General features: G+C 46.9%; 1 protein-coding gene across 2 annotated transcripts in view; it reads left to right on the forward strand.

The window, feature by feature from the left end:
- Nucleotides 1-21,295, forward strand: part of GRIA3 (glutamate ionotropic receptor AMPA type subunit 3) — a gene marked incomplete at both ends in the record, with an annotated part of 142,461 nt that extends 121,166 nt beyond the window's left edge. Inside the window, 3 exons of one of the 2 annotated variants that reach the window (XM_079542008.1) lie at nucleotides 5,858-6,105; nucleotides 6,668-6,782; nucleotides 21,050-21,295. In XM_079542008.1, coding sequence (XP_079398134.1) covers nucleotides 5,858-6,105; nucleotides 6,668-6,782; nucleotides 21,050-21,295 — 609 coding nt within the window. Of the gene's footprint in view, nucleotides 1-5,857; nucleotides 6,106-6,667; nucleotides 6,783-18,917; nucleotides 19,033-21,049 lie in introns of both variants that reach the window. The other variant, XM_079542007.1, reaches the window with a different exon arrangement.
- Nucleotides 21,296-21,907: the final 612 nt, after the last annotated feature.

The following is a 21,907-nucleotide window of genomic DNA, read 5'->3' on the forward strand; positions in this document are numbered from 1 at the left end:
AGACAGCTTGTCTACTGGTGAAGACTTTCATTTTAATTTTCCAATCAGTATTGCGACATGGAGGAATGGATGGCAGCAGTAAAGTGAGGAGATGGATCTAGGTGTAGTCTGTGGCTCAATATTGTGCCAGGAAAGGATGTTTTAAATCTTGATTTACATTCTGCTCCCTGGACTGACATGTCAGCAAAGCCTCATTACGGCCAGAATGCCGATTTGCTCAGCTGTGTGTATGAGCAGTGCTCACCTGAAGCAGCTGCAGCACGCGATCTGCTCACTGCCACAGCCAGGGACCCCCCTACCCACTCCTTGCCAGCTCCCCCTATTCTCTGTGGGGCAGAGCCTGCTGGCAGCTCACAGCCCTCTACCCTGTCAGGCCCTGACAGAGCCTGGCTGAACCTTCCCTTAATGAATGAGTCCTAGAAGGAAATGGGAAACTGGGGCCTGGAAGCCCTTTGAGCTTCATTCGTCTCAATTGGGAAAGGAGAATTAGATTTCTAAGCAGAAGTTATAGCTTCATTAATTTTGGTAGCAAACCAGCATGACGGTGTCTCCCATCCCAAAACCCATTCCTCTGTACTTAGATGCATATATGCATCTAATTCTTGCCAATATATGGACTAGTTGACAGTCTTTGGCCTTGCTTATTGGCAGCACCCCACAGGTTCATACTCCGTGGGCAGGATTTGGCAGTTTAGGGGCTGGGCTTGCTGAAAGTGAAGCGCCCTGTGCTTGCTCACGGCATCTGACCTACTTTCTTCTGCCCAGAATGTAATAAAAACAAGAGGCTCTTGTAATGATGGGATTGATTTTTCTGTCCATATAGGTAAGTAAATTGCTGGCATCACAAGTTATCAGTGGCTAAAAGCTGTGACATTGATGTATTAGGCTGTGCCCTATGACCTTCAGTAAGTGACATCCCTGCCTTCCCGTATGCAGCTGGAAAGGGAACTAATGTGCCCTCAGGCCTTCTCTGAGACCTATTTTTTCCTTCTTTGTGAAAAGCTTGGAAATCTCAGGCAGAGGCACCTTAGTAACGATGTTTATCATGTTTGTATTCCTGATGTGGCAGGCTAGGCCAGCTTCCGTGTGCTCCAGAGCTGGCCTTTGGCCAAGGGCACCAACCACTGCCCTGTGCTCCTTCCCCAGGCAGCTGTGGTTGCTCTGTGTCATGTTTGTGGGGAGCAGAAGGCACTCATCTATACACGTCCTAAAGCCCGAGGCAGGGGTAGCCGTGGTTTGTCACAGCGGGAGCAGCTGCCCAAAATGGATGGATGTCACGGTGCTCCCAAGGCAGGCAGCGGAGTAGTAGCAGGGCAGTCGGCTGGTCCTTTTTCACTCCTGCTGAGTCACTTCCTTCTTAATGGTTCATAAGCTGCTGGATTCATTAGCTGCTGTAGAAGAGCTAATTGCGCACATGGAAGAAAAGCAATGAATGATGATAATGAAGCTAAGGTTCATGCTTAACTACCTAGATTCCTATCAGTGAGGTGTGCATATATCTAAAGGCAGCGTGTATTATTCAGATTAAAGATCTGTGCTGTTTGTAGTACAGACCTCTGTGTTTTGTGTCAGCAACATCTGCCTGATTTAGGGCTATAAATTTCCCTTGTTAAAGAGCTATAAAGAGCAGGTGAAGTAGAAGAGCGTGTGCTGCGACAGGTCCCTGCTCACAACTGCTGCACGTTGACATTGCGTTTACCGCATAGCAGTGCATAGTGAGCTACACCAAACTGTATGAACTCTGCATGGCCTGGACACGACTCTGAGGCAATACAGACTCTGACTCTGAGTCAGCTGTAACTGGCATCCTTCTGGGTCTTCTTCCTCTCCCATCCACCCGCACCATTTGTTAGAATGCTGGCTGATTATGCAACGTTCTCCCACTTCTCATAGCACAGCTCTAGTGGCTTTAGATTTCTTAATATCTTAGTTTTGAAGACTCTTAATTTTGAAGAAGTGTAACATCAGTATAATCTAAAATGTTAAACATGTAGACTGAAAAAAATGAGAATATGCAATTAATTTTAAATGTAAAATTGATGTTGGTGGATTTGGCTTATGACTGGATTGTCACCAAAAATCACTCATGAATAAACTTTGAGCTTTACTGATGGGAAATAATTTGCCAGTGCCTGTCAGAAGAAACAGAGGTCCATTTTGATCATTTTAATGAAATACTCCACTGGCGCATGGGGTGAACATTTTGAAAAAGGTCTGTGGGTAGCAGAGGAGGTGACAGAGAGGGAAAAACCTTCAGGAATGGGCAGAGATCCTCCCCGTAACATACTTTAGCTATAGAGGAAAAGCACTGTTCCTTTCAAACATAACAGCTTTGTGACACTTGGTGGCGGAGGAGCTGACACAGTGTCACTTTTAGTAGAAGTGTGAGACAGGCGTCTGCTCTGGGGGGAAGGTGATGTGGTCAATGGGAGAAGCTTCTGTCACAAAGAGATTTTTCAGAGTTAAATTTAACCAGTGTCAGATAACCATCTGAGAGGTGTTGGGTTTTGCAATATTAGGCAGTTTGAACGACAGTTTTGGCAACGAGCAACCAAGGCGCCTGGTCCCAGTGCTGCAGAGCTCCACTGCTGGAGCTGGGTGGCTGGAAGCAGTCAGCAGGTACATCTGCTGCCTTCCTGCCTGCACATGCTGGCAGTCTGAGCCAGTTTGGCCTTTCCTTGAGCTGCTGGAGCCAAACACATGCACAAGGGGGGAAAACTGGAAGGCGAAGCGATGTTAAAAATGGGGACTGGCTCTGCAGGACACTGCTTCTTGCAGAGGGATGCAGTGTTGTTGACAAAGCAGGGCCACTCTATTTATATCTGCAGTAAGGTTCTAATCATGAAAGGATGCTTTAATGTGTCCTGAGGCCCAGATGAAACACTGCAAATGTTGCTTTTAAGGAAAAAATGGTAATAATATCCCCTTGAAATCCCAAGGAAATGTGTGAGACGGACTTCTTGAGAGCAGTATCAAAGAAATGAAAGAAGAGTTAGAGTGTGCAGGGAGTTATTGCAGTTAGGGGCTTTGAATTGGCTTACATCTTCGCTTTTAAGCTTATTTTTTTTTCTAAATATCTCTTTAAGAGTAACATTTAATGAGAAGGAAAATGTTTTGCTGCCACTGAACCCTATCAGCAGTGCAGTTTTGTCCAACCTTACCTCTCTTGGGAGCATAAATCCTTTGCATGCCAGGCACCTCTGCTGTCAGCCCCCCTGGTGGGTGACACAGGGGATTCTGATATGGTTGGTTGGTTGCTTTTTTGGGGGGGGCAATTAGAAATTAGTTGACCATTTACTGAAAATGCCATCTTTTATTTCATCACATCATATATTTGACAACCTTTAGCTAACTGGTCATTTTATTGAGTGGAGAAGGTGCAAAATAGGGTCTCCTGGGTGAGCAAAACCTGGAAGGTTTCTCAAATGCCAGCCCAGGCCTCAGGCTGCACAGAGCAGCTCTGGCGCTGTGGGGTGCAGTGGTGCCACTGCCCCATCTCCACTCATGGGACCTTGGCCACAGCACCCACCAAGCCTCTGGTCCTCCAAAACCTGTGTGTCTGATGCATTTTTTTAACTATTCCCACTCAGTGTTGGCATTACTGGTTTATGTTTTTATGTGCTTACACGAGATTAGACCAGTCTGCTGTACTCATTTAGTTAATTTGCTAATAACAAGATATTGTGAAAATCCCCACTTGGCAGAAGAAGATGTGGGCAATGATGATCATATAGAAACATAATTATTTTTATTAACCAGATCATTCAGAAGAGCAAGGGAGCAATTTATAAAGCTTGGTTTATCTGTTAAATTTTAAAAGAAATCTGTAATCTCAAATGTTTTAATTGCGGAATTTTGTTTTCTGAATGATGGATGATTGTGTTCCCCCTTTGCCCTTGGAGCTTTGTTTGGACCATTTGCAGCTCTGACTGCGCTGTTGGCACTCATCAGATAACTGTTATTATTAACAATGCACAGATGTATTGGCAATTGCTTTTAGTAGTCAGGCCAGCTAGAAAGACTATGAAAGAACTTATTAAAGACATATTCCAGTGTGGGTTAGAAGATGAAAAGGAAAAGAAATTATGGTTTATCCGTGTAATTAAAGGCACGCTCTGCAGAGGAAAACAAGCAGAAGCGTACTTAGCATATGCACTGTTTTTGAAGGCAAACCACTTTATCTGAACGAGATAGAGAGAGAGAGAAGCAGGAAAGCCACATTTTTACCTTCCTTTTGTCCTTTAGATGCCCGTTGCAAATACAAATGGGCAGGTGCGTTTGTATTATTTATGTTAAAAGAAGATTAAGGTTGTAAGGACAAGCACCTTGAAAGTAGGACACAGCAGAATTAACACTGCTTATGCAGTCCCTGTGTTGGCCAAGCAATCCGTTTCTATTACATTTCTGTGTGAGCAAATTGCATGAGCGGAGCGGGCAGGCCTGGCCGTGGTTAGCCCCGCGCCAGGGGCTGCCACCAGCTCTTCTCCTCTCACAGCTGCACACCGTTGCCCATAGGGCACCAGGGAGGTGACAGTCATCACTTGTGGGGAGCTTCCAGAGCCCCGTAGGGACATCCTTCCCATGCTGCACAAGTGCCCAGCATCCCTTGTGCTCCTGTGCAGCCAACCTTGGCCCTGGAGGTATTCACCTCAAAGCCTTCAGGCTTGCTTGTAGCACCCCACCCTGCCTGCTAGCTCGTAATGAAGCCACATTGCATTGCTCTGATTTCCCATTGTTGATGGTGCTGCTTTTAATTGGTTTGCATTTTTCAGCTCATCAGGAAGGATAATTAAAATAAAATCCTGCCCTCGATGCTAGCTGGTGTTTTAGTCTGAGGAACGGTGACGGCAGGACTTACTTCCCATGAAATGTTTGCGGGCAGGTTGTTAGGCATTGCATTATTCAAAACACATTAAATTGGTCTGAATGCAAAGGAAACGTGTCTCAATCATCAAACTGATGGGCATTAATGGTCTTCTGCCACAAGTTTGTTAAATTTGAGCTAGATTTAGCTACTGCATGCTTCAGTCCTGTTCTGCAAGGAAGGCTGTGGACAGGAAACTGGCAAGGAGTCGGAGGCATAAATTCAAGATAACCACAGCTTGGGCTGAAAGCCTTGTATAAATCCTTGGAATTTCCAGACTTCAGAGCAATACAGTAAGCATTACTGCCTTCTATCGACCAAGAAGGAAAGTTTAACTGGCAGTGCCAGATAGCAATGCTTAAGAGTCTTGAGGTGGCTTTAACATCTGAGGGTGGTTTAAATCCCTCTGGAGGGGATGAGGATGAAGGAAGCAATACATTTCTCTGCTTTTCCAGCTTCACAAAGCCTGTGTGCTGAGCTGGAGGCTGTCAGCATTGGCTCAGTCTCAAAACCAGGAAACCTGAAAAAACAGAGGTAATATGTACATGACACACAAGCAGTTAACTAGGAATTTTCTCAGCTCATTCCTAACATTTGCATTTGTGATCTTTTAGGGGAATGTGAAACTGAATTTGAAAAGTTTGATTATGAAGAAGGGGTTTTTTGATTGCTCTCGTTTGAGCATCATAAGGTCTGCTTCATGTACTGTATTATGAACTTTCCACTGCTGTTGTGAAAAGCAGGCTTGTGCCTTGCTGGGAATTTTCAGTAAGCAAATGTTGGCATTTCCTAACTCTGAGTGAGCCCAAAAGCCAGTGCTGAGGATTCGTGTGCGAAGGAGAGGTTTCCTTTGCCAACACTGGCCATGCTGGGTCAAGCAGCCTCCCTTTGGCTGGCAGAATGCATACAGAGCCCTGCAGAAGGACAGCTGGGGCAGCATTTTTATTCTGCTGACCTGACCTCCCTTCACCTCCCTCCTTTCCTCTCTCCCAGAGATCAAAAATTGCCGTCTACGAGAAAATGTGGTCTTACATGAAGTCAGCCGAGCCCTCCGTGTTCACCAAAACCACGGCGGATGGGGTGGCGAGGGTGCGCAAGTCCAAGGGGAAGTTTGCCTTCCTGCTGGAGTCTACGATGAACGAATACATCGAGCAGCGCAAGCCCTGCGACACCATGAAAGTTGGAGGGAACCTGGATTCCAAGGGCTACGGGGTAGCCACCCCCAAAGGCTCAGCATTAAGGTGGGTGGAATAATATAACAATATCCATGTTGTTATAGTATTCCACCTACCCTGATGTATTGTGTTGTCATTTTCTTTCTTGTGGATTTTGAGGTAACTTTTAAAGTTTAAAAATCTTCAATATTCCATGGAGTTAAATAAGACGGTAAATTACGGTTTCGTTTATTTAATGCATCCTTTTTTTTTTAGTGCTCTCTTCGTGTTGTCCTTTCTGATTGTTTGTTGCTGTTTTAATTTTACAGTTCGATGGCTTTTTCAATTTAAATGGTAAAAGCCGAGTTAACCTGCCATACGTGACGAATGTTAACTGCATGATGTGGTGTTCTTGTTACTTTTTTTCTCAAAGACGATTTCCCCATCCCGCACACTTCAGTTTTGAGCAAATGTTATCCTCCATGCCACCTTCCAATATTTAACCCTGTATTTGCTGTACAAACATTTTTATAGCTCCACGTTCTGTGAAATTTTAGCCAATTTGTCCTCTTGTGCTCCTTTTTTTATACGTTACGATTTCCTAAGCATTTGTGCATTTTTCTTACAAGTTATGTTTTATCGTTTCAAGAAATGCTGTTAACCTGGCAGTATTAAAACTGAATGAGCAAGGCCTCTTGGACAAATTGAAAAACAAATGGTGGTACGACAAAGGAGAGTGCGGCAGCGGGGGAGGTGACTCCAAGGTCAGCCTCAATGTCACCACAATCGGGTACCTTAGTGGAGAGTAATCGGCAAGGCTGTTATTGTGCTCGCCAAGGAAAAAAACGCTGATCAAAACCATCCGAATCATTGCGATGGGGGAAAAAAAAAAGCCATTCACTTGCCCAGTAGCTCTTGTAAAGAAACAGCCATGTTCAATGGTGGCAGCAGTTTTTGGTCAAGCCTGCGAACCTCACTGAACTAACAGATAGCAAGCCCTGTGCTGGTGGGACCAGACCACAGCCCTAAGCACAGAGCTTCACTCCTCTGTGACATAGGTTGGCTTAGACTTACTTCTGAGAGACCTTGTCCACTGAGGATGGCTCCTTCCCCCATGCTCTGCTGGGGCTGGTCCCCAGCCTGGGGCTCTCTGCAGACATGGGCTGCTGTGCTAGGCGGCCTCAGAGCTGAGGCTGGTCTCAGAACTGAGCTGCTTCCTCTGCTGTAGGGGGGCTACTGGCCCAGCGTGGGGTCACAAGGTAAGGGCTCAGCAATGACCACAGCAATGGCAGTAGCTGGGTATTATCGGTCATCTTAGTGCAGGAATTACCAAGGAATTTAATTTCAATTTTGTTGCTCTACTGAAAACTTAAGCAATGACGGGAATCATCCATTAGTGGCAAGGTAATAGCATTAACAGCAACGTATAAGGAACTAGAGCTTGCAAGAGATGTTGTTTGCAGCAGTGAAGGGCGTTGAAATGATGCACTGAAGTGGAAATTAATCTTAAGGAAAGGTTTGGGTAGCTTTGCTCAGAGTCACCTGTGTATGACAGTGACCAGCCTTCTGCACACAGGAGCACTGCACTTGTGTTTGCTGTGCTTTTAGAATATGGATTAAAATCCTGGCTTCAGAGGCATCAGTGTGGCATGTTCATGGGCTGAAGCCTCCCCCTGTGCCAGGCAGCCTGTGCCTGAGCCACACTCCCTGAGATGCTCAAAGGAGATCCTGTACTGGAGGAGCTAACTGGTGTTGCCAGCTGACATCCTTAAGCTGGTAAAGAGAAGCAATAGCTAGAATGGGTTGGATGTTGTTAGTCACCTTGGGTACAGGAATTACCGGGATATTTACTTTCAAATACAGTTTTATATAAAAAAAATTGAGATTAATTTTTATAGTGGCCAGTGATAGTAAAGTCAGTTCCTTAAGGAACAATAACTTCTGTTCTCCCTTACAAAAATGCTTCAGCTTTGGTCAAAGATCAACAATAACAGCATTTTCAGTAAATCACAGTTTTGGACAATCGCTGCAAATTACTGCTGCATTCCATTAATATGAGTTGCATGCAGCGAGCTACCTAGGGAGTTCCTCAGCTCCTCATCTCTGGTATAGCAAAAGCCACTGAGTAGTAGTAAAAGGAAGGAAAAGGTCTTGCATCCTGGCTTGTTCAATTTGCACATTTGCAGTGCACAACAGCAGCCTGCAGAGCTCTCACATGCTTTTTAGCTCAGTGGCTTATCCTTCATTTTTATATAATGATAGACTTGCTGGTATATTAAATGTTTAATATTCTCCTGGGATCCAGCACTGCTTTTTCTAATACTGCCTCCATGGAAGCAAACTTTCGTATGAAGCAGCATCAATGAACTCCGTTGCTTTGAGTTCATTGAATTAAAACCAGGCAACTAATGCTTGCAGCCCTGAGGAAGTTGAAGAGGATTTCAAAAATGATCATAATTAGAGCAGGGTCATTCTTCTATTCTTACTTGTGCTGAAGAAGCTTTTAAAAGAGCAGTGTCATTTATTAGCAAGCTCTGGCCTTGCTCGGTGGATGCTGAGAGGCACACCAGAACAGAGGAGCAAATGTGATGGGCAGGCAGGGAAGGGTGACTTGTTATTTCTGGAGATGTAGTAAATCAAAAAGGGCTTTTTTTACAGCAAAATGGCTTTTCCTTTGAGGCAGCATTCTGCGGGCATTTAATCCTGCAGGCTCAGGCTGCACAGCACTTGGACAGTAGTACAGGCAGACAGACAGATGCCTTCCTCATCCATGCCAGCCCCAGGCCGCTCCCCTCTGTCCTCCCACCAGAGCCTGGCTTGCCCTCGTGCTCTCATATCCTATCTACACAGCTAATTCTCTGTACCAACGTGGCTTTATTAATAGGGGATCCCATGGGAGTCACTTTGGAGCTGTTCTCTTTTCCCTTTTCCCTTGGAGGAGGAGATGCTGAAGGAGACTGAATGAAGGAGGCAATACCTGGGAGAACTGAGTGAATGATGGAGGTGATACCTGGGGATGACTGACTGGCAGCACCTGCTGAATCGCTGCTCGAGGCAGGCTGTGGGTGGCCACTGGAGGTGACCACATGGGGCCCATTGCTTGCTTGGGGCAGCTTTCTTTACTGGCAAAGCTAACAGAGCCCTTCTCTCAGCTTAGCCAGTAGAGACCTGGGCTTGGGGAGCAGCTGCCTGAGCAGGCCATCGACCCTGCCTGCCTCCAGTATGGTCTTGAGCTCTAGCTCATGCTGATGGAGTAAGTACGTATTTGTCTGCCTGTGCCAGCATCCATTGCAATCCTGTGGAGCTCCCTCCCATGTGCATCCTTCCTGTGGTGCAGCATACAGGTTCTGCACACAGTGCTGTGGGATTCTGAGCTGTAATTGTGAGTTTACCTCTTGTTAACGCATGTTCCTGGCCACTGGAAAATTACCCAGTGACTCCAAGTATCAACAGGATTTTGAGTCCTAGGGTGGGAATCAGAAAAGGAGCTAAATGGCCTTTCTGGAAGTGTTTAAATCTACTCCATGACAAGTGCATGGTGGGCACTGCACTGCCCTGCAGTGTCCTGGCTGCTGGGGCTGCCCTGGAAGGGGCTTCCACAGTCAGTGCTGGGCTCCTCTGAGCACAAGTGGGTGTGTGATGCACGTTAACACATGTGGGGTGACTGACTTACCTGGTGCAGCATCCTGTACCTGCATCAACGTTTGTTCACTTCACTCTCCTAAATGAGCATGAATTTAGGTTCGTCCATTGTATTTGTGGAAAAATTACACCATATTCTTAACCTCTTATGCATGTCAGCTGCGTTCACAGTTGCGAGAGGACACAGAATAGCAGTTATAAAACAAATGTATTCCAGGAAATATGTTACAACATATTAGCAGTTTGGAAACTAATTATTTTGTTTATTATACAATCCTATCATCTCATAGCTCAGTGATGGCTGAATAGGAATTTAACGAGAAATAGACGAAACAGGATGTAGGCAGCAGCAGCAGGATGAGTGACTTAAGGGAAACTAATTATTCAGTTGCATAGGAACAATTTTCTACTAAGATTAATTTCTATAGTTCTGCAGTTGAGACATTTCTTGTATTCTCATACTTTCATGGTAATGCTGAATGACAACCAGCACGGAAGGAAATTGTCTGAACGTAGCGTTTTACCAGCTTCACATGCCAGGAGTGCTTCCTAATTATTTGACTTAATTTCTTTAATGTATTCTTTTTTAGGCTGTTATCTCTTTTGGAGAGCATCTGTGAAATGATACTTGATGCAACGCTGCTTCATTTTTTGGTCATTCCCTTTTAATCAGGAGATTACTTTTGCAGAGAGCTAGTTGAGTCCTGCCCTCAGAGCCTCACACTGTAAAGCACTGCATTTCCCAGCCCTTCTGAGACGAGAGCGGGGCCATTAGCAGACGGGATTTGTTCCCCCATCTTTCGCTGCTGTTTTGCTTTGATACATTTGCAGCACAGCAGTTAGTATTTGTGGCATCATTTTTTAAGTGGCATATTTTTAGAAGAAATCTGCTGGGCATCATTTTAGATGATACCTGACATCTAAAGAGCACCACTGCCAAACGTGCGGTGCTTTATAGCAAACATTTGGGTTAATGGTGATCTTAAAAAGATGCAGCACAATTTATTTGAGCAATTTGTTGGAAATTACGTTCAGTGGTGTGAATTTACTTGCCACCCATTCTGTAGGCCTGGGTTATGATCTAGAAAAAGATGGAAGGGTTGGTGAGAGCCAGTGGTGGTGGCACAGAGATCATTCCCACTCGGAGCTGGGAAAGTAGTGTGAAATTATTGCATTGTGCAACTGAGTGACAGAGCAAAGCAGTACTTTAATAAGATAATAATGCTTTTGGATGAAGATATCAAAATATGTGCTTAATTGACAGCTATTATTTTATAGCGTATTAGGAAGCAAAACTGTGTATGTTTTATATCAACAGTGAAGTCTTAGTGCTTTAAGAGTTCACTGGAGCATCTCGTTTAGAACATTGCCAGAAGAACAGGGGGCCTGCCTTGTTTGCAGAAACTTCTGTGCTGCTGTGGAGCTCATGGGACAGCCATGGGTTTTACTGGGACAGCCACTAGGATAGTCAGGATGAGGACTGAGGGCAAGCAGGTTGCCCAGGCTGGAAGGAGCTGTTGGGCTCAGGGCTGGCATCGGAAGACTGTGTACCTTTTGTTTTGTCTGTGTAACCTTCAGCAAAACTGCCATGGGGACTTGCTTTGCTGCCTTGACAAGGGAATGCGCTTGTGCAGCGCTGACTGCGGTGGAGCAACCACACATTCTGCTTCACAGCCACAAGAATCCTCAGCAAAAGGCTTGTGAGTCATGCATTTGTTTTGATAATACCTGTGGTGCTTAAGAGTTGTTTTCCGTGAATTTCTTGCATGAGTCATGTATCCTGCATTGCAAGCATCAGTGCGGGGAGAACTGGGGCAGGGCTCATTGGGCCTGGAGAAGGGAAAGGAGAAAGCAGCAGCTCCAAGTGGAGCTCCTAGGGCAGGAGCAGGACTTGTGCACTGAATGCCTGCATTCAGCTCTGCACTTGATTCTTTCCTCACCAATGGTAATGGTTGTCACATAAAATACAAAGGGAAAGATAAATGCTTCTCTTCTTCTTCTTCGAAGTAATTCTAACCTTCCAGCACTGAGCTCGCATGAAGGCAGGCACTCTGCGTGCACCAGCACTGTAACCATGCTTTGCACACCTCTGGTTCATGCCAGCAACACGGCTGTCCCACGGTGCCTGCGTGCCTTCGGACCGAGCTGCAAGACCTGCAGCAGGAGCTGCAGAAGAAGCCATCGCAGGAGAAGAGTAGTTCATTGAAGATGGGGGAAAAAGTGGCTATGTCTAGAGGCAAGAGATGGAAAAGGTGAGGGGGTACCCTGCACGCAAGGTAAGTCGAGTCTCTTGCTCATATCCCTCAGGCTAGGAAGGATGCAGGTAATGTCAGGAAGGCCCCACATTGCTGTGTCAGATGGTGTTGGCTGTAGCATAGCATGAAGGCCCCACCATCAAGCTGTTCCTGCCTGGCAGCAGTGCTGCCCACCCTCTCCCCACGGCTGTGTCTCAAGTCTCAGGCACTGCTACAAATGAACTACAGTGACTTGTTACGGGTTGCATTTCCTAATCCAATATGCACGTATTATTGCATTAGCACTTGGCACTTCTATTAAATTATGATCCTGTTAGTACAGAGTTTAATTTATTTGAGCTACGTTTATGAAACATATAAATATACTTTCCTAGAGACAGTTGCTGCTGCCAAACACAGACAGCGTACACTCTGCAGGTTCAGGTGGTAACACATCTGGCTCGGTGCAGGTGTGTTCAGCACAAGTGTTGGTGGTGTGATGATGGCACCCTACAGTCACACTCGTCTTCCACGCTGCAGCAAATACAGCACCAGCCAAAACCTGGTTTGAAGTTGAACATCTAATGCCTGCATGGAAAACTCCACAGGTTCCATGAGGATGCAGTAGGTGCTCCATTGTGCCTATAAAAATAGTAAGCAAGATCTCTTGAATTGACCAAAAGAACACTTTTTATGGAAAATCATAGAAATGAAGACCAGAGCAAACATCTGTTAATGCAGCTACTAAATACTCAGCAGGAACTGTGGAAAACCATCCACTGGGAGATCATCTGTGTAGTTTTCACATGGCCACTGTGCAGCCTGCAAGCTCTCCTTATAGGCAGCTGCTGTCTGAGCAGAGGGATGAGCTGCCAGGCCACAGATGCCCTCTGCATCGATGCAGTCCTCGCAGGCTGCCGTACCACATCAAAACGGCAACACGAGGCACAGCCCACACAGCCTTCTGGCTCTGATGAAACTGTTTGCATCCTAATTCATTCTGTGACACCTTTTGGTACTGAGAGGCGGAAAGCAGGCAAGCAGTGCTGTGCCCTCCCTTACATCTCAAGTCAGCGACAGCCCCTGGGGACACCGTTCTCCATCCCCGTCAGCAAGGGAACCACATCCGGTTGTGCCACTGAGAGCAAGAGTGAGAAAAAGCCCTTCTGCTGGAGGATTTAACGCTGTGACTGATGTCTCTGAGCACAACGCCAGCCGTCAGCGTGCGGCGTATTCCTTAGGTGGCTGGGGATGTATGGGGCTTGAGGTGCCTACTTTTAATCTTCTGATTTTGAAGGCTCTTTGTCTTTTCGAACAAGACAGCTTTCTCTTCTGTCCCATCCTGTGCCCAGCCATAAAACATTTCAGTCCCTAAGATGTCATGAACTGTGTAAAGGAATGTTGGAGGTCTGAAGTGGTGGCAGAGTACAACCCAGTGTTTGTTTCTTAAAAAAAAAGCAAACAAAGACATACCTGGTGCTTTCGTAACGAATAGTCACTGCTCAGTGTGAGATACAGATCACTTTCTGAGGCAAACATAAATAGGAATAGTGAATGACTGTGTTTTCAGAGCTTTGCTCACGCCTGCTTTGAGTGCCCTGCAACTGTGGGCTTTAAACATGCACAGAGAGTTTTAATATCGAGTCCATTTCCAGCCTAAGTCTTCCCCATCCCTTACATTTGGGTGCAGAGCAAAACATGAAACTGTGGCATGGAGATGCTGCTAAACTGGTAAATTATGACAGACCGTATCTTGAGAGAGAGCTGATCTAGGAAAGAGCAGAAAGCTTGGGCAATGCATTCACCCTCTGGTCAGAAATTATTTCAGTAATAAGATTTGACAAAAAGTCCTTTCAATAGTTACAGATCAGGCCAGGATTTATAGAGCTTGGGGGGATAAAGTGCCTTATTTGATTTAGACGGGTCTTTAACCTCGAGCAGTGCCCTCCAGAGAACGGTGCTGGATTTGGTGTCTCTTCCTGGATTCTTTCTGTCTTTCTATTTTAATGACGTTAGTGAGATTTGTGTGGTGCACTGTCAGGTTGAGAGGAGTGCTGGGGTTGATGCCTGCCTCCGCCGGTGCCCCTCGCCCAGCTCAGTGTCTGGGTGCTGGTGATGTCAGCAACTCCAGCAGTGCTTCAGCCAGTGAGGACAGCTGCAGGCAGAAGAAACAAGCAGAATTTGTGCTGCAGGTGTTGGAGCGCTCTAAATATGTCAGGTTCCTAAATTAAAGGGATTAAGAAAGAAAGAACACAGATTAAAAGCAAAACCAGCTGAATGAGCACTTTACAGTGTGCTCATGGAGACCTGGTGCAGTGCTGGGCTTTCTCCTCCTTCATGTCACTGAGATTTGCGTGGGAGGTGAAGGCCCCTCAAGAAAGCTGCATTTTGTGTTGCTCAGCAAGGCATTAGCACCAAGTGAGGATGTCATTCTTCATTAATCTTGCTGTCTTCAGAGGGACAGATTTGCCAGAAACCTCCTGTGGCTTTTTGTTGCTCGGATCCCACAGACTGGCCATAAAAATGGCCTCACCAGATACATTACACCAGATTTACAGCTGGTCTGCGCCCATGCAGTGTAATGCAGCTGTGGCCCAGGAGTGCCCTTGGCTGTGACATTGCTTACCCTGATGCACCCCACATGGCCAGGGCCAGGGTATGTGAGAACACAAACAGCTTGGTTGTAAATGCCACATCCCTAGTGTGCATCCATGCTTCCACAGGACTTCTCCACTTGGAGTTTGTTGGCATCTGGAAAGGAAAATAAAAGGACCTTCTGTGGACTATTCAGGATTTCATGCTGTGAGGGATGTGGTACTGAGTACACTGGGAATGGCATCTTCAGGCACTCAGCCAGACTTGTTTGCAGTGGACAGGCTCCAGCTGGCCTTGTGCACCGTGCATTTGGAGCCCTCTACCTGGGGAGGAGAATCCCCATTGCCACTGGCCCCCGATTTCCTATCCTCAGCACAGCTCGTATTCAGCCTTGGAAGCAGATGCAAACATCTCCTTGGGTGGCCCTGGGGACACAGCAGCTCCCAAGCTGCCCACTAGGGCACCATAGGAGCAGGCTGGGCCTGGTGGCACTGCTGCAGCTCAGCCCCTGCTGCCATGGGCCCCAGCTGGGCCACAGGAAAGAAAAGGATGCTCTCCAAACCAGAAGAGCTCTCACTGGTGATGTTCTGCTCTCCCTTCAGCTTGTGGGTCACTTCCTCACCCTCTGCTCCCAAAAATGCTACTTTTGGACTCTCCAGACGCTGCAAGCAACAGTGCTGAGACAACACCATGTACCCTGCACACAGATAATCTATAAAACATTAGAAGATGGCTGGTAGTGGGTGAAGGAACAACTGCAGATTGAAGTCTGTAAAAGCTGGGTGGTGAGAGCCCAGTGCTGGGGACACTCAGTGCGGCCCTGATGGAGTCCTGCCAGGAGCCTCTCAGTGTTTGCCTCTTTGTGGTGCTCTTTTCTGAACAATTTCATCTAAAAATCCTAGATTAATCATGAGCAGTGCTTCATCTGGTTTGAAGGGAGCAGTGTGCTGTCTGCAGCGTTCATTTGCTGTCCTTGGCAATGATCATTTTTGGGTATAACACTTATATTACATCAATTAGAGCATAGAATGGGATATGAATTATCCAAAGCTGTTCCAATCACCGCTTAAATCTTTATTGATTGCAAGTAATAAACATAACTGCAGTGTTGCAGAGAGTTTATGCCACGCAAGCACCAGTTCCCCACAGCTGGTGAGCATCTGGGGTTAGTGGGGGAGGTGTTTCAGTCACATCTGAGCACCCTGGCCATGGTTCCCTCCTGCTGTGATGAGTGAGGGCCCAGCCAGGCACTGGGCCATCAGTGTGTCCCACCACTTCTTCCTGCAAAATGACACTTTCCTGGCAAGGCTGGCAATGGAGATGGTGTTCTCATAAACTAAAAGCACCTTTTCCAAGAAGCAGCTCAGCCTCGGTGGTTGTTCAGCAGTGCACTGGCACATCACTGCAGTGGGCAATAATGGGAAGCTGAGCAGTGGAAGTGCCAGCCTGGCAGTGTTGGCAGCCGTCCGAGGGGCTTCACTGCCATGTGCTCCCACAGCATGCAGTGACAACGCTGGATAGCATCTGGCGCTGAGCATCTGCTTTCGATAGGTGAAGGTAAAACCACAGAAGCAGACATAAGAGGTCATTAATCAAATTAAAAACCTGTTATGGTTTATAATTCGTGAAGCGCATTTTACCTGCTAACATTTGAGTCTGATAAAGAACTGTTTCTTTGATAATTCGTTTACTTTTCTTCAACTTCAAATTCATTCTGGCCAGAAAGAAAAAATCACCATGCCACAGCCCTTCTTAACAGAGTAAAAAAGACTGCAACTAAGCTGAAACTTAGTGCTGAGGCACTGCAGCAAGAGCTGGGCAAGTCCCTCAGACAGGGAGATAGTGTCATGAAGAGAAGGAAAAAGAGAGAGAAGATGGGTTCTGTCTCAAAGCATTTTCCATATCCATGCAATGGAAAAATAATCAGATAACAAAGCAGAAATGCAGTAAAAGCTCTGCAATTTGCACACAGCAACTCTTTCTTTTGAGGGATTATCACACCTGTAAGGATGGGGAACACACCCAGGCTGGAAGCCGCGCTGTGTTTGTGCCAGGAGGGGACAAGGAGGTGCCACAGCAATTCTGACATTTAGAGGGGAAGTAGCCAGGATTTAGAAACGGAACCAGAAGCCCAAGGGACACAGACCAAGGGGGTGGTTTCAAAGAGTGAAAGTACAGTGCCTTTCAGAAATCACACCACCAGCACTGTCCTGTGCCCTGGGCAGACAGAAGCAGTATTTGGGGCTGGCATCCCAAGCCAGGAGGGGCTGAAATGTGCAGAAAGGATCCTGGGGGGTCTGAGCCCCTCACAGCTGGGGGAAGAGCCAGTGGGTACCTTGGAGGCACCCGGCCTGTGGGGACAGAGCAGCACCTCTTGTCTTCTGGCTGTAAGGGGTGGGTGCTCACACCAACACCTGCATGACCAGGAGCAGGGAAACCAAACTGCTGAGAGCAGTAAAAGCCGTCTCTGTCCCAGGTGTAAAATAGTGTTTGCAGCAGACTCTTAGAAAGCATCAACTGTAGCAAATGGCTTAATTTGCCAGCGGGGCACTGTTGTTCAGCATTGGGCTACTGGTACCATTCCTCTTGTCTCAAGACTTGCAGTCTTACATGGACATTAGCAACCAAACTCTTCAGTGGCATCTGGGAAAGCCCAGCAGCTCCGACCTCGCATGGTTACACTGAGCTCAGCCAAATCTGGTTGTGAAAAAAACACAGAATCAAACAAAATTCTTCTGTTGTGGTGAGGAAGAAAACCCCAGCAAGTCTGTTCCCTGACTACTGTCCCACACCAAGGGATTCTGCCAGCCTGATCCCACTCACTACAGCTCGCTTTGCTGGTATACAGAGCACAGAGAGCTCGAGATCTCAACCCCTGAAAACTTCACTTTCATAAAAGCAGCCAAACTAATCAGCAGCTGGTCTGGAAACCACTCAGGGAAGATGAAAAAGAATCCCATCATAAATAAAAAGCAGAGGAAAGGCAGCCGAATCCACCAGGGAAAGGGCTAAGGACCTCACAGAGCATCCCGTACAGCCCCAGAACAGTGACCTAATTAAATAAGCAGCTGGAAAGCACATCATCATCCCAGGGAAAAGATGAAGAAATGTCTTTTGAGAGAGACCCAGAAACAGTGCAGGGGATCCCTGAGCCACTTGTGTTGTGCTCAAGGGTGCCAGTGGCTTGGATGCAGCCTTCCTAATGCAAACGGTGCCAGGATCAAGCTATGAGAAGAAACCTTCCTGCAGCAAGCACAGAAGAACCTTCCCGTATCTTAAGTACCGGGCAAAAGCCTGAATCTGCCCCCAAATCCCAACCCTTTCCATGTGGAGGACTTTGGTACAGGTGGGTGCCCACCATCCTGCACACTCAGTGCTGGAGCCAGGGGAGCCGCGCGGCCACCTGGGGCTGTGACCAGCAAGGGCAAATTCCCCTCTGTTTGGTTAAGACAATTTTAGTTTACTTTTATATATACATATATATATATATATATACTTCTTTTTAGCAGTTGCGTGTGCACAATTAACTGCAATCTTGGCTTTAAGAAAAATAATAAAGCGCCCTAATTAGCATGTTAAGCCTTCTCATTTCCCAGTACTGTATAATGTTGTGAAAGCTAATTTATAATGTATTGGATGTTATGCAAATTCTCTGTGTTCCATAAGGGGTTTATAAAGGCATGCAAATTAAAAATAGTGTTTGGAATGGGACTGGGGGGAGGGGGAAATTTGCACAGTATAATATGCAGAGGAGCGAGAAAGGTGTTTATAAGCCTCTCCCCATTGTTTGTGTATTCTCAGCCGCACGATGCTTTTCAGAGCAGGGAGATGCACTGCATAAAATCTCTCCAAACCGGATCGTTTTAAAATGAAATGTCGAATGAAAGCCGTCTTCCAAGCGGTGAGCCACCCGCTCGCTGCTTGCAGCACGAGGTGATGCAGCCTGCGGTTGCTGGGACCGGCGGTCCCCGCACAGCGGCACGGTGTCAACGCGGATAAAAGCTCACAGCCCGGCGTGGGCACACGATCCCAGCCTTCCCTCAGCCGCAAAGGTGTTTGGAGCAGGGCTGCTGGGCTTGCTGGGCTTGCTGTCTGTTAGTGCCACTGAGGTGCCGTGGACCGGGCCCTCCAGCGCCACAGAGCTGCTGCCAGTGCTGGGCTGGGCAACGGGGCGATTTGGTTGCTCGCTTTGTTTCTCCTACCCTCATTTAACAGTGAGTGCCGATTACTCAAAGCGATATGGGCAGGACCTGGTAATATAGCGTTGCTGTAGCGTTAACTTAAGGGGATGATCCAGTTGCCTGCAGTGTAAATACTTTGTGGCCAGGAACCCTGCTTTATCGCTTTGTATAGTTTTAAAGTAGTTTAAAGCTTGAATAACATAAAATAACATAATATAATGTTATTTATGTTATTTCCCACGTGAAGAACTCCTGTAAACCTTGCAGTATTGAAACTCAGTGAACAAGGCATCTTAGACAAGCTGAAAAACAAATGGTGGTACGATAAGGGTGAATGTGGAGCCAAGGACTCCGGAAGTAAGGTCAGTCGCTGAAGGTCTTTTCGTACTGATTAGCAATCACGTTTTGACCCACTGTTTGTGTATACAGAGAATGACTTTCAAAAGTTGCTATTTGCATTTCGAAGGTTGAAAGAAAAGAATAGAAAACAATTGTTAAGTCTCCGAAAATGACCGCAGTTTTTCTTACATGCAGTAACAGACTTTAGTTGTAAGTATGTTTTGCTATTTAGTAATTTGCTGCACAGACATGGAAGGAGAATCCCCCAGAGCGCTCGGAGCTGCCTCCCTCATTTGAATTTGCAAGTTTCCTCTCAGTCAGGGTGTTTTATTCAGGCCAGCATCTTTTTCCTTATTATTATTTTCAGTTTGATTGAACACCTACAATTTGTTTCAAAATTGTAACATAGATCCTATAGAGCTCAGTCTGCAAAACAGTCAGGTGCTTGCAAAGGGTAGACGAGTTCAGGACAGAGCCCTGGTGAGGAAGAAGCTCCTTTCCTGCCCTATTTTCCTCTTCAGTTCAAAAGTGTTTAGCTGAATTTTGGAGCTGTTTGTGGCGACTCTGTCTGCCGTTCCCTTTCCACCTGGACCCGTTTTGCTGCTGCACAGCCGCTGCCAGCTGTGTGCCCAGTCCCACGGGGACGCCATGTGGGCAGGTCCAGCTGCATCAGCCATGCTGGGTTTGCAGCAAACACTCATTTGAGCCATTCAGTTTAAGCTATATTAGGATTTCATTGTTGTTTTTTTTTCTTCAATGCCTATATCGCCACTGAGGATAACAACACCGGGGTGAAGGAGGCTTTCAAAGGCACCTCTAGGAGTTGTCCTGCTGACATCAGCACAGCTCCCTTGTGCCCTTGGAAACACTCACTGTAACTGTTCCCCCCAAAATGCTCCCAATTTGGAGGCCCCTCCCCATGTCAGGCTCCATTCAGCATTCCAACCAAGCCAGCAAGCTGCTGCCCTGCTTTCAACTGGGCTGGGGGCTGCTTGGGGTACAGTCCTGGATCTGCTCTGGGAGATGAAGGGAATCTGAGCAGAGTCCCTGCAGCAATTGGCAGGAGGCAGAAATGAGCAATATTTCAGATCTCAGCACAGGCTGTTTGCTAAAATGCATCTATCTATCTAAACTGCTTATTTAGATACAAGACAGACACATACAAAGTGCATCCTCCTTTATTCTGAGTACATGGAAGGTTGGATGCCCCTGGAGATAGCCACACACTGTCTGGGAACACCTGGGCTTACTTTGCCTTTCAGTTCAGGCATGAACCAGCAGCATCTCCCATGTGCAGCAGCAAAAGGGTTGTATTCTTGCTTAATCTCATTACAAAATCCTGGTTTTTAAAATGAAAGCCTTCTCCCCGCCCCTTTATTTGCCATGTCCTGAAGGGATGCAAATCCCAGGCAGAATATTTTGTGCTGCAGTAATGTTTTCTGCTCCCTGCAGGTGCTGTCTTAGCTTAGGGCTCTCCTGACCTTAGCCCAGCTGACCATCTTCCTAGGGTTGTTTTTTTTTTTTTTTAAACTGTTGGGAAAAAAAGGTAGAAAAGTTTAGCAGTGTGTATCTCACTAGTTATATCTACATTCACCAAAGCCAGGCATCTAGTGGCTTGGGTATTTCTGTTTACTTCCATAATGCAAGAACCTGCTACTTTAAGTAGCCCTGGGCTGTCCACTAGAGCTTCCCAAAGGTGCCCTGGCCTCCAGCTTTGCCCTGGGGCAGTGAAGGCCTGGGGAAGCCAATGGCAAAAAATCCTATTGACTTCCACATGGCCGAGGTTTTGCTTGGCAACCGGCGCAGGACAGAGCAGCTCCTGCTGCCATCCCTGTCCCGCGGGGCCAGCGGCACCAGTAGGGTCACGCAGCGTGACCACAGCGGGTAAGGCTGTTGGGTTGTGTGGGGGTGGGGGGGATTTGGACTTGATCTGAAAGTTTGTACCGTGTGTGGTCGTTGTTGGGATTGAGTGCAAAGTAACCTGCTTTCTGTCTGCCTCTTTCTCACAGCAAAACTAACGGTGTGGTTCGTTTCTCTTAGGACAAGACCAGTGCTCTGAGCCTGAGCAATGTGGCCGGGGTTTTCTATATTCTTGTCGGAGGCCTTGGGCTCGCCATGATGGTGGCTTTAATCGAGTTTTGTTACAAGTCTCGGGCAGAGTCCAAGCGAATGAAACTCACCAAGAACACCCAAAACTTTAAGCCTGCTCCCACCACCAATACCCAGAATTACGCTACGTACAGAGAAGGCTACAATGTGTATGGCACAGAAAGCGTGAAAATCTAGGGGTACGAGTAAGGTCCAGTCAACTAGAAATCCTCTTCCTTAACTTCTGTGTGTTCTTCTAACTTCTGTGGGGATTTAAGTGAGCCTTTCCCTGCACAGGAGCAGGCTGCTCCGGGGGCTCCGGGCTGCAGCAAGGATCCATCTCGCCAGCAATCCGTGGCTCGCTCAGCCCACGTCTTTTGTTAAGAAACAGCTGCACGGGCAGCCAGGGAGAAGCGTCCCGGGGGTGGGAAATGCCCCAGGCCCCCAGCGCTGCTGTGCTGCCTGCAGGGAAGCAGGACAGGGGCTTCCCCGCTCTGTCAGAGCTCCACACTGCCTCCTTCCCCGTGCAGGTTGGTTCCTTGCTGTCTCATAAGGTCTTCTCAGAGGAGACAAATGAAGTCTTGTTTTTGTTGCAGATCCTCGCTCTGACAGCGTGCAGGAGGAGAAGCAGCAGAGAATGTGGCTACTTCATGGATTCGGACCACCTGAGCCAGTCGCACTCTAGCCGAGGTGTCAGGTATGACACGCATTGATGATGGTGCAATGAACTTTTAATAGGAAAAACTGATTTTTTTCCTTCAGTGCCTTATGGAAGACTCTGAGACTCACAACAATGCAAAACCATCACTG

This window comes from Tetrao urogallus (assembly GCF_951394365.1).
Source record: "Tetrao urogallus genome assembly, chromosome: 13".
Taxonomy (NCBI): domain Eukaryota; kingdom Metazoa; phylum Chordata; class Aves; order Galliformes; family Phasianidae; genus Tetrao; species Tetrao urogallus.